Source organism: Leptonychotes weddellii, chromosome 3 (assembly GCF_054177405.1).
Source record: "Leptonychotes weddellii isolate Sample4059 chromosome 3, ASM5417740v2, whole genome shotgun sequence".
Classification (NCBI taxonomy): domain Eukaryota; kingdom Metazoa; phylum Chordata; class Mammalia; order Carnivora; family Phocidae; genus Leptonychotes; species Leptonychotes weddellii.
In genome coordinates, this window is record NC_138371.1 from 10,244,845 (window position 1) to 10,257,347 (window position 12,503).

Genomic DNA, 12,503 nt, shown 5'->3' on the forward strand with positions numbered 1-12,503 from the left:
GATGTGGGACTCGATCCTGGGACTCCAGGATCATGACCTGAGCCGAAGGCAGTCGCTTAACCAACTGAGCCACCCAGGCGCCCTACTTTTAGGCAATTCTTTTGTAAAAGAAGCCACCCCTGACTGCAGTTTGGGATCATTGTTGTTTCGAGGGGCGAATCAGTGATAGGAATGATGATGAGAATGGCTTGCTTTCATAGAGCATCACCACTGATTGAACCAACCTTTGGGCCCATCGGCTCCCGGGATTCCTGGAAACCCTACAAGGCCTGGGAGTCCACCATCTCCAGGTGGACCTTTGCGAAAAACGATGTCACCTGCAAAAAGACAACACCAAAACTAGTGTTTTGTTTCTTTTTGTGTTTTTTATTCAATTAGCAAGTGTTTCAGTAAGATGTATTATTCTATGTGCATGTCCCCCATATTTGTTTTGGAGGCTGCATCTTTTGAAGGTTATCTGCAATTGAAGACTGAAGTGTGTTGACCAGCTTTTCCTTTCTCACTACAGACATGTGATATTTTTTGATACTAGTGCAGTGATTCTTTGAAAGTTGTTATCTGGTTGGTTCTCATCATAAAATCAACCTATGTTATTTTAGCCAATTATTTCCAATTATTCCAAGACTATCCTTTAGAATGTTTAGGCAAAGGGTCACATCGCGTTCTATTATCTCAGGTACACTAAATCTTCCTGATATATTGTAGATGCTTAATACATATTGAGTGAAAAGGTTTTGATAGAGTATCATCTATTTTCTCTGCATGGCTTGTTCACATCAACTGAGTTTGTCATTCTTCAAGAAACCTCTTCCCAGTTTTTCACATGTATCTGCTACCATAATGTTACAATGAACAGCTAATGCTCTTAAACTCTTGTGTTCTATGACTGGATTTTTTGGTCTTGCCATTTCAAATCTAGGTTGAAGGCAATGCTGATGAAACTAAATATTTCAAAACAATGCCTATAGCTGCTCCAAATTTCAGAGCAACAAGGTATCAGTGGAGACATTTAATTGAGATGGAATGGGGTGTGGGTAATGTTTGCTTGACTCTGAAAGGAATGCTCATTTTGTGATCCAGTTTTCTGTGTCTTTAAGATGGCTGGATAGTTATCTTTATTTTTATTTATTTATTTATTTATTTATTTTTAATTTTTAAAAATTTTATTATGTTATGTTAATCACCATACATTACATCATTAGTTTTTGATGTAGTGTTCCATGATTCATTGTTTGCGTATAACACCCAGTGCTCCATTCAGTATGTGCCCTCTTTAATACCCCTCACCAGGCTAACCCATCCCACCTCCCCTCTCCCCTCCAGAACCCTCAGTTTGTTTCTCAGAGTCCATCATCTCTCATGGTTCGTCTCCCCCTCAGATTTCCCCCCCTTCATTTTTCCCTTCTTACTTGGATAGTTATCTTTAAACAGTAAAATGTAATGGCAGTTTTATACTTAAGGTAGACATATATGTAAACTTACATACTTATACATTTGTATTTACTTGCACATTTTCCTAGTCATGTCATACTTAAGTCAACAAATATTTGAGTACCTACAATGTTCCAGCCCCTGTGCTACATGCTGAGCTTAAAAGAGCAAACCAGACACAGTGTCTGACCTCAAAGAGCTTTGAAGTCTAGTAGGGGAAACTGACAAAGACTGGCAATGTGAGAAACGCTACCATCGGGATAAGCTTGGGTGTTACAGGATGTGGGCTCAGTGTAAACATTCTGCAGGACTTCAAGTTGAAGCTGCAACTAGATGGACAGACAGGTGTTGCTTAGGTAAGAGAAGACAGGAAACCAGAGCCACCTCTATGGGGAGAGGATGCATGGTGTCTTGCAGAGGGAGCTGTATTACCTCAGGCACCCGGGGTCCAGAGCCCGATTACGGCACTCATTAGCGCCAAGAGCTGTGCACATCAGGCCCTGGTCGATAAAATGAGCACATTAAACCTACATCTTGAAAAAGACTTGGAGGACTAGAAATTGTTAAAATCCCCGACACAATGAAAGGTTTTAGTTAAGTTTTATTTTGCTTTGTTTTCCACATAGGTTCACACCAGAGCTTGACAGCTTTTGTTCTTGGACATTATATTGTTTTATTAATGGGATAATTTCTTAAATAGCCATTGGCCTAAAGGGAAGCTTTTATTTTTTTTCAAATATTGCTCAAATAGCCAGACATTTAGCTGAATTATCTTATTAACACTAAGAGTTTTCCAGATTATTCTTTTGGATCTTCCAGATTTATAATCACACTGTCTATAAATAATAAATCCTTTCTTAAAAACAAAATCCCTGACACAACAGAAGATTCTTAGGGCTGTTAGGAAGGTTGAGTATAAAACACAAGACCTCCCAGGAACCTTCCAGAGAGGTGTTTTAAGAGACAAAGAGTGACCCATATGTTCTGAGGTTCTGTGTACCTGTCAGCCAGCAGAGAATGCTAGGTGGCTGTGGGGGGCTAGAGAGGTGAAGTCAACTCCAGGCACTTCCCGTCCTCTAGGCTGCAGCTGTGTGGTCTCTGACCCACTTTATCTGGCAGCATCTTGCCCCATGCCCCTGCTGCACCTCCAGCCCACACCTCCAGCCCACACCTCCTTGCACCTCCAGCCCACACCTCCAGCCCACACCTCCTTGCCCCACACTTCCTGCTGATGCCAGGGCATGGGATGCCCTGGGAGCCATGCTAACACAGCCTGGAAGAGTGTGTGTGTGTGTGGGGGGTGGTTAGTGTGGTCCTGTGGGATATATCTTCGACCCACGACTAATAGGAATGGGTAGATAAATTCTTGCCTCTTGTTCCCCTGGGACAAATTGTCCTGACACAAAGTTGTAGCTTTTAGGAAGATATTCTCCAGGGACCAGACAAGCAGTTGCAGACTTGGCCGAGGCCAACCTGATAACCATCCCTCCTTCTCTGCTTCACTGTCCCTTGTCCCTGCCTCGCACTCCGCCCTCTGTGGGAGCTCAGGCTAAAGCCTTGCTGCACCTGCTATGTCCTTATTCTACCCGAGCTGTCTTCACAGATAGCTCATCAGATGAAACGGCAGCAGAAAGATTGCTCCTAAGATCGACACAGACTGACAGCCAAGATGCAAGTAAGGTTCATTGCCATTGATTTGCACACATCTGTTATTGGGCAATGTACACAATAGGGGCCCGTTAGGTATCTACCTGGTGGTCCTGGATATCCCTGCAACCCAATAGGGCCTGGTGAACCAGGACAACCTGGGGACCCAGGAGGCCCCACTGCATTCTTTCCTGGGGGCCCTCGTTCCCCTTTACTTCCTTTCACTCCTGGAGATCCAGGGGCTCCTCTGGGGCCAAGCCTCAATGACCCTTGGAGAAAAGAATCATGTTAGTGCATTTTCAATGTTTTCCTGACTCATATATATTACTTTTTTAATTGCAGAAAGTAACGTATTCTTATTAACAAAAGTTACACAATCGAGAGGCATAGAAAGCATATAAAACAAAAAGAATATCTTCCTTCCTTCATCTGTGGCCTTGTTAAACTTTCACGGCACAGCGAAGCCCAGAACGTCCCAGTCCCATGAGGTAAGTAAGACAGGGACTTATTTATTACAAGGGACTGAAACAGAGTTAGAGACACACTGTTGTCTTTTTGTTTAAAAGGATCTCATGAGAAATTCTTCGATATGTGCTGCTTTGTGGATTTTTTCATTAGCGACTAGAAGATACCTACCTTTCAGTGTCTGAAATGAGAAAGAGAGACTGTCCTAATTGGACTTCATTCCTGCCAAACATCTTAGTTATAAAAGAGCATGGTGGGGAGGTAAGCATCTCCTGGGAGACAAGCCTTGCCAGGTGGTACAAAACCATTTCATCTATCCCTCGTAAGGTGACAAGGATGTGAGGAGAGGGCCCGTCTCGAATCCATGCCTTGCAAACAGTTTAACTATAAAGAAGAAAGACCTCACCACCAAAGGGCTGAGAACCAGCAGGGGTAATATCTGATTATTTCTGATTATTGAGCATAAGGATTTTGCCATAAAAGCAAATCCCTGTGATTGGCATCTGTTTTAGAGATTTGTAATTTTTACTTCCTAAAGGAGCCTATTCATTACTTGGGGGGCACTGGTGGAGAGAAAAAACTCTTCCCTAATCTTTGGCCAGATCTCTAAAATATCCTTTTGTATTCCAACTTCAAGAGATACTCATTGTTGGGGCGCCTGGGTGGCTCAGTCGTTAAGCGTCTGCCTTCGGCTCAGGTCATGATCCCAGGGTCCTGGGATCAAGCCCTGCATCAGGCTCCCTGCTCAGTGGGAGGCCTGCTTCTCCCTCTCCCACTCCCCCTGCTTGTGTTCCCTCTCTCTCTCTGTTTCTCTCTGTCAAATAAATAAATAAAATCTTAAAAAAAAAAGAGAGAGATACCCATTGTTAACAATTTGGTGTATATTTTTCCATGCACATGCAGGTACCTATAATATTTATCCATTTATCTATTTTTTTTACAGTGGGATTATAAGATACATATAGTTCTGCAATCACTTAATTTCAATTCATTTTCAAAATTATGAAATAGTTTAAATATACAACAAGGTATGGAGAAAAATGTAATCAATGGCAGGGCTTATCAAATCTTTGCTATTTTTTTCATGGTTTCGTTTCCTCTACAAAATGACACATGACAGCATTTTAGTTATAATTAAAGCCACTTAGGTTAATCCTTGATTAAATGTCCTTGATCCTAGTCTTCCTCTCTCAAGAGGCAACCACTCCAGTGACTCATGGGTGTTTTTATAAAACATAAACACATAAAAGTTTAATCTATGGGCTGCCTGGGTTGCTCAGTTGGTTAAGCCAGCTACTCTTGGTATCGGCTCAGGTCATGATATCAAGGTGTGGGATTGAGCCCCGTGTAGGGCTCCACACTCAGCAGGGAGTCTGTTTGCGATTCTTTCCCTCTGCCCCTCTCCCGGCTTGTGCGCGCTCTGTCTCTCAAATAAATAAATAAATCTAAAAAAAAAAAAGTGCAATCTATGTACTTACACAACATGTGGTACACTATGAAAACTACCACTTTTAACCAACCTAATTACTATAAATTACTGTTTTCTACCTCTGTGCCTCCTCTGAGCTTCAAGGCTTCTGCTCCTACACCAGTTTTTGCCTTACACTTTAGTTAAAACCACTGAGAAGTAAAAGAGCATTCCTAAGTCGCTTTGTGTCAGCTTCCACTCCCTTTTCTGCTATGAGTCACAAAGTTAACAATGAAGAAGCTGGAATCATTTTTAGATCAATTAATGAAACATTTGTCTTATGTAAGCAATGCAAACGTGATTTTCCTTTTTTTTTTTTTTAAGATTTGTTATTTATTCATTGGAGAGAAAGAGAGCATGAGCAGGGGGGAGGAGCAGAGGGAGAGGGAGAAGCAGGCTTCCCGCTGAGCAGGGAGCCCGATGTGGGGCTCCATCCCAGGACCTCGAGATCACGACCTGAGCCGAAGGCAGATGCTTAACCGACTGAGCCTCCCAGGCGCCCCCGTAATTTTCCATTCTATTGGTGCCCCAAGAAACATGTACATACCAGCACTTCCAGGAACCCCAGGGGAGCCGCTGGGACCTACAAATCCGTAACAGTAACTGATTACTCATAAGGACATAAATACTTCCCTCCCCCCATTTTTGAAATCTTGGCTGACCACATTATCGTAATTAATAATAAATACTTTCATACTTTCTCTTCCACTCTCACATAGATATTAGAAAGCTTCACTTATTTAGACAAACTACAGAGAAGAAACTAGTCTGAGATGCCTAACACTCAGAAGCGAATCACGGCACCTTACCACCTGCAAACAAGTCAGCAGACATTTACTAGGAGTCTGCTCTGCTTTTGACGCTTGGCTGGAATGGTGCAGATGGAAGAACAGCAAATAGCTGGAACTGTCCAGGTCCTGTGGTTTGTCCAGATGTTACCTCTCAGATCACTTCTAGCCGTGACAGTGCAACGGGGTTCTAATTCTCTGATACATATGAGTGATTTATAGTGGACATACCAGATTAAAAAAAATCTATATCCGTGTCTATACTTCTCTGTCCATTTATTTAAGAACACTGGGAATTTGTACTCTTGTAAGTGAAATTCTCCTTTGAAATCTTATTTGTATCAACAATTTGCCTTAGGTTGGTGGTTCTCGATCCTGCCTGCACACTAGAATAATCTGGGGAGCTTTTACAATCTCCCGGTGCCCAGGGCCCCCCTCCAGACAGTTACATCAGAATGCCAGGGATGAGACCTTGGCATGTCATTATTTAGAAGTTCCCAGGGATTCTCTGATGTGTGGCCACAGAGGAGAGCTCTTGGCCTACACCTTTCTAATCTATCCAAAGGGACAGCATCTGAGTAGATGTGACTCTACTTCATGGTGCCAGGAGTCAGGAAACCCAGGTTTCAGGCCCCTCTTGTCACAATTGGGTGGATTTTCTCAAGTTACAGTTTTTCAGGGTCTCTGTTTTTTTCTTTTCTATCCCCCTGAGATTGCCGATTCTTCCCATTCCCTCCTCCTGCCCTCTGGCCACGTTTGTGTTTTCTTGTCAGACTTGAACTTGATGCTTTCATACACAAAGAGAATTTAATTAACTTCTATGGTATAGTACCTATGGAATTTTCATATAAAAGTATGAAAATTAGGACATACCAATACTACCATCCATGAAAATTGGGAAACCTTCCTTTTGCCCCCTGCAAATTCTAGGTCTATAAGCACGTTTGTTATACATTGCCTGGAAATAAACACATGGACATGGTCAGCAAATGCTTTAGGAAGAAATTTATTCTCACCCTGTGGGCCACGAGCTCCTTTGGGCCCTGGTGGGCCTGGAAGTCCTTCATCTCCCTTTTCCTGGTATGAATCATAATATTCTGTCTTCAAGGAAAAATAAACAAATAAAGAGAAAGGATAGCTATTTATGGTGAGCTCACCAAATGCAATATTTCAATGTCCTTTCCCCCCACCCCCAAATGGAATTTTCCTGAATTCATAAGTTGATGTGTTAGCAAGAATAAAGTCATGTATACATGATGGATAAATTTAAAGATCAAAGTTGATGTTTCTGGTATCACCATATCATATATTTCATGGGCTTTCAGTGAGAAATACATTTTATGATGTGAGCCAGCTCACACACTCACAGTTCTATCCATACCTAGATATGTGGGGATATGTATACTGAAATTAAAGTTTCACAAGCAGTGACTTACCATTTTGACATATTATCAACTCTGATTTTTTTTTTATTATATTCTATTTCACTTTTTTTAAAAAACGCTTGTCCTCATGGACTAACTTTATTTCAGAGTATGTTGGGACCCACACATCAAAAAATACTCCATTGATTGTTTCTTTGAATTTCAGGATACCATTGGCTTGCAATAATATTGAGGGTTATTGTTTCTAACATGCTTGGTGGACCTACTGCTGGTCTCCTTAACCATCTGCTTCCTAAGTGGAACTTCCAAGGAAGTTACTAGAAGCTGCAGAATTATATAGAATTGAAACACACACAGCAAACTAGGAATGCTAAGAATTTCTCTCAAGCGCAACTGACAAATCGATTTCACTTAGAATTCAGTACACTTATCTTGAAGGAAAGAAGATGGAAATATAAAAATTTTGGTGTTGTTTTGTTTTCTCATATGCTGCATGGGGCCAATTACTTTGTTGGTGTGTTTAAAAAAGATAACAAAAGTATTGTGATTAATCAGTTATGTATAAAATCACAAAAATAATTCATAATAGTGACAGTAATGATAATGTAATAATCTCCATCACAAAATCCATAATGACATACATGCACCTGCCAAGCGCTGGCTAAGTGCTTTCACAAAATGGCCCATTTCTTCTTCCTGGCAACTCCATAAAAGTATTTTGGGACTACTTGCATCTGGATCATTGGCTTGTTGTGTGAAGATGCGAATTTCCAGGATGCTCCTCCAGTTACTGAGTTAAATTGGTTAGCCTGAGGGGTCTGAGAACTGCAACGCAGTAATGGAACCCTCTCACCCCCACCCCACGAAGGTTTTATCATCATGGACCTTTCCATACAACCAGCATAATCACAAATGGCAGCTCTGCTCAGCACACTGAATGTGAGAACTACTGTCTTTTAAAGGCAGGAGAGAAAGGGATACCAGAATTCAGAGCCTGGGTCCTTAAGCTACAGGGTCCCAAAATAGAGAATATGGGCACTCTGAAGTCAGGAGCTGACAGACATCAAATCCATGTCCATGCCGGAGAGAGGAGTTTGAGCTGGGGGGGGGGGGGCGGTCACTGGTTTTCGCTGGCCCTGGTTGAGCTTCTGGTGCATGGAAATACAGGTTGTCATATGTGGGCCCAGCTGGAGTGGGTGGAGCGGGCTCCCTCTCCCCTGGGTGCCCCAGCTGACCTCCAGTGCACCCTTCCTACTCTGCCCAAGGGCACAGGTCTGTTTGGGCCATGTCTGATTGGACAAGGGGTTTCTTCTTTCCCACGGCCCAGGGTGGGCATCTCTAGTGCCTTCCAGAGACCAAATAGGACCAAATAGAAATATTTATCCATTGTCCAATGGACAAATAATGACAACAGCTATTTTCTTCCCTGGCTTGATAAAAAAGTAAATACCATAATCTCTATCTTTAATGAGAGATTCAAAATTTCCTTGATACTTTGAAGGACTTGATCAAATATGACATGGATACTGTCTTTTTTTTTTTTAAGATTTTTTTATTTTTATTTATTTGACAGAGAGAGAGACAACGAGAGAGGGAACACAAGCAGGGGGAGTGGGAGAGGGAGAAGCAGGCTTCCCGCGGAGCAGGGAGCCTGATGCGGGGCTCGATCCCAGGACCCTGGGATCATGACCTGAGCTGAAGGCAGACACTTAACCACTGAGCCACCCCGGCGCACCAACATGGATACTGTCTTTAGTTACACTTACTGGACCACGAAATCCTGGAGGGCCAATGTCCCCTTTCCACCCCTGTATTGAAAGACAGTTACAAATTATGAGGACGTTAATCCAAAGTATTTACATATTTAGTATGCTTAAAAAGCAAAACAGTTAAACAATAAATTAATGCTAAAAGTCATGTTATTTCCATGTAATGTACAAACCAAGTTAAAATGAAAGGGACATTGACTTTGGGTCATTTCCCTGGAGGGCCATATCTGGGACAAGAATCCTGTCATCAAGGTCTTGGGAAGAGGTTGTTGTTCTAGTAGCTTTTATGTGTTTTTTCCATGTCAATACCTTCAGAGGGTGTTCCTATGCATTTCACATCCCCATGTTCTCCCCCAGATTACAGGCACAGTAAAACCAGGTTGCAGGTTGTGTGCAATTACCAGGGTCCCAACTAACCTGTAACCAACGCCCTTCCTTACCAAATCAGGACAGCACTTTCAGAATTCTACCAGAAGTCATACTAGTATAGGATAAATCTTGAATCTGCCCATATGCCTACAATGACTTGAAATGACAATATTTGAAAACATCTGTAACATGTTGTCAGCAACAAATGAAATGGAATACAGTTCATAATTCACTGATCATGACCTTTGAGTGTGTCATGACCCAGAACTAGACTCATGGGGTTCAGCCTACACTTGACCTCCAGTGACCAGAAACCTTCACTTGCAGGACTTGTCCAACTCCTTCCTCATGAAGAAACTAAATCTCACTGGTCATGATGTCAGGCAGCTTCCACCACACAGACAAGTTTTAGATCTTTCCCACAAAACTGCCCTTTGGGTGTCTAAGTAAATTTGTCACATCTCTCATTTCCTCTTAACAAATAAAACTAAGCTACTTTAATGAACTCTGATTGCAACCCCTTGTACCTCTTTTCAGGGCATGACTGGGAAAGGGTGGGCAAAACCCAACCAACTAAAAAGGCTGAAGACAGGATGTTAGAGAGGGGAATCACCTTAATGCCGTCTTTACCCCGTAACCCAGGGAAGCCCCTGTTGCCTTTGGCTCCCTGTGGAAAAAGAGAATAGGTCAGAAGACATACAAGTCAATTTCTTCTGTGGGAAGCAGGAACAGTTGGAACTCCCCGCCCCCATTTCTTTAAGATTTATTTATTTATTTGAGAGAGAGAGAGCATGTGCACCCATGAGTGGGGGAGGGAAAGAGGGAGAGGGAGAGAGAGAATCTTCAAGCAGACTCCCGGCTGAGCATGGAGCCCATTTCGGGGCTCAGTCCCATAATGCTGAGATCAGGACCCGAGCCAAAATCAAGAGTCGGACACTTAACTGACTGAGCCACCCAGGCGCCCTGGAAATCCTTTTTGAAAAGACAAAATACGATGTGTTCGGATGATCTCTCTTCGCAGTGAGGGTGTAACACTATGATTCTCAAATACAGGTTTAAAAAGCTATATGCTTTTGCTAGCTTCATAACTAATAGTGATTCCCCAAATCCTTCTTCGTCTAATGGGACTGACATTTCAACAACATCAATGGGCCAAACATGTCTTTACCTCAGTGCCGGGGAAACCAGGGGCACCATCTTTGCCAGGTTTTCCCTAAAACAAAAACAAAGCAAAAACACATAATTTAATAAATATGGATCTTTAATAAATATGGAAAACGTAAATGATATGATCATTTCCTTTTGACCTCGGGCAAGAGAGCCTGACTGAAACTTTCTACCCATTTGTTAGAAGAAAAACCAATTTAATCACAGACCTTCTCTTGCTGAGGAAGGCAGAAGCCAGTCAGAATGGGAAATTAGGGAGGGTAAATGGAAGAAAGATTGGAAAGTAAGATTAGCTAATTCAATGAGATTTGATACTGCCCATCCCAGCTTGGAAGAAAAATTGAAAAACCAGAGAAATGGACAAAAAGACCTAGAAAGAGGGAGGAGTTCACACTCAAAGTATTTATTTGAAATGTTGGCAATTCCCTGACCTGCACACGTGCCAATATTTGAATATATTTATAAAGGCATATTGCAGTGTCCCAAACAGACAAGGCTTTTAGATGAACTATTACAATGTTTACCCTCTGTGATAGAATTAAACATCATATTGACTGAACGCTTTTTCTTAGAAAAAAATACCTTTCTTGATGTATAATCTTTAGAGTCTTTAAACAATATATGTGTTTAAATCTTTCCAAAATAGAGCTGGGTGGGTGAGTGGACCCCGGTTGCTTCTGTCTTCCCAGCACCCACGCCACAGTGTGCCCCATCTTCTGTGGAGAGCTGCCCTTTCCTCACTCTGTGTGGGTCTCATGGGACTGTCGGTCACAGTAGCCCCCACCCCGCTGGCCTGGCCAATCCTGGGAACTTTCCCTCCTGGCCACAGTCGTCTCTCCAGGGTGAGACATAGGACCAAGCTGGGCCAATTAGAGCGATTCTTGGGGGTGTTATTAGTGGACACAGGGAGACACACGATCTTCTTGGATGCCATTAACCTGAAGCGGTCCTCTGCTACTTCCTGCTCTTCCTCCCCATTGATGCCTATGTGGAAGATCAGTGTCAAAGGAGACCACGAAGCCAATACCCACAGAGGAGGAGACATGATAGGGAGAGTCCTGCCCATCTTGTTTCAGGCTCTGAAGTTCTCGAAGGCTGTTTTAGCCTTGAAATCCTCAGATACTTGAACAAATAAGTTTCATTTCTTAAATCTTTTAAAAAAACTTACAAAAATCAAAGCTAGTTTGAATTGGGCATCTTACACTTGCCTTCTAAAGAGACCTAAGCATTGACTGATACAGGCTGCACACGATACTGAGTTTCCAAATTTACCTGCAGGCCAGGCTCTCCAGGAGCACCTTTTTGAGATCCATAAGATTCTCCAGGCGGTCCCTGTAATTAATGAGAGTTATGTCAAATTTTATGAATCGATTTTTTGACTCACCTCGATTGTCATTAAGTTTTTCCTTCTGATTATTCTGTTATATTTTAAAATGTTCAAATGGGGGGTCATCTCATGTATAAGTGTTCATTTAAAAACAGATGCTAAAATACCAGATGCTGAAGATAAATCATAAGATGGGAGAGAGGCAGTGGGTGGGTGTACAACCTCGCAGGGAATTCAGCTAGAAGAGGCTGTGAAATAATTCTAGTATATTCCATGATGTCTGTGGTGAAATATTATCATGCTTTAGCTAATATTAAGATTTAAAAGTAGATCATACATCCAAATACACACTAAGGCTCTACTTCATGTTTCGAGGGAACAGCATGACTCTAAAGAACCTACTGAGGGTCCAGGAGGTCCGGATTTCCCCAGGGCTCCCTTGTCTCCCTTTTCCCCCTTGAGATCCTGCGACAAAAACAATTTAAAGTCATTACACACAGATCAAACAAGATTATACCGCTTTTACTTGAAAATTTTCTCCATCTGTTCAACGAACTGGATCTACAAACTACTTATGTATCTCCTGTTAACATGACAGATTATCATTTTTCCTATTTCAGATTTTATACTTGTGAACCCGTTGAAGCCATATATGAACTTTTGTTGTTTTAAAGAAAGTATCTTTTG

At 42.1% G+C, this 12,503-nt stretch overlaps 1 protein-coding gene across 1 annotated transcript in view; it reads right to left on the reverse strand.

Annotated features, from left to right (window-relative positions):
- The window catches only part of COL4A3 (collagen type IV alpha 3 chain), a 118,750-nt gene that overhangs the window by 33,327 nt on the left and 72,920 nt on the right, over window positions 1-12,503 (reverse strand). The window contains exons 14-22 of the mRNA XM_081815301.1: window positions 12,219-12,281; window positions 11,762-11,821; window positions 10,491-10,535; window positions 9,936-9,989; window positions 8,951-8,992; window positions 6,816-6,900; window positions 5,559-5,594; window positions 3,183-3,347; window positions 225-317 (exon numbers count right to left, since the gene is read on the reverse strand). Coding sequence (XP_081671427.1) covers window positions 225-317; window positions 3,183-3,347; window positions 5,559-5,594; window positions 6,816-6,900; window positions 8,951-8,992; window positions 9,936-9,989; window positions 10,491-10,535; window positions 11,762-11,821; window positions 12,219-12,281 — 643 coding nt within the window. The remainder of the gene's footprint in view (window positions 1-224; window positions 318-3,182; window positions 3,348-5,558; window positions 5,595-6,815; window positions 6,901-8,950; window positions 8,993-9,935; window positions 9,990-10,490; window positions 10,536-11,761; window positions 11,822-12,218; window positions 12,282-12,503) is intronic.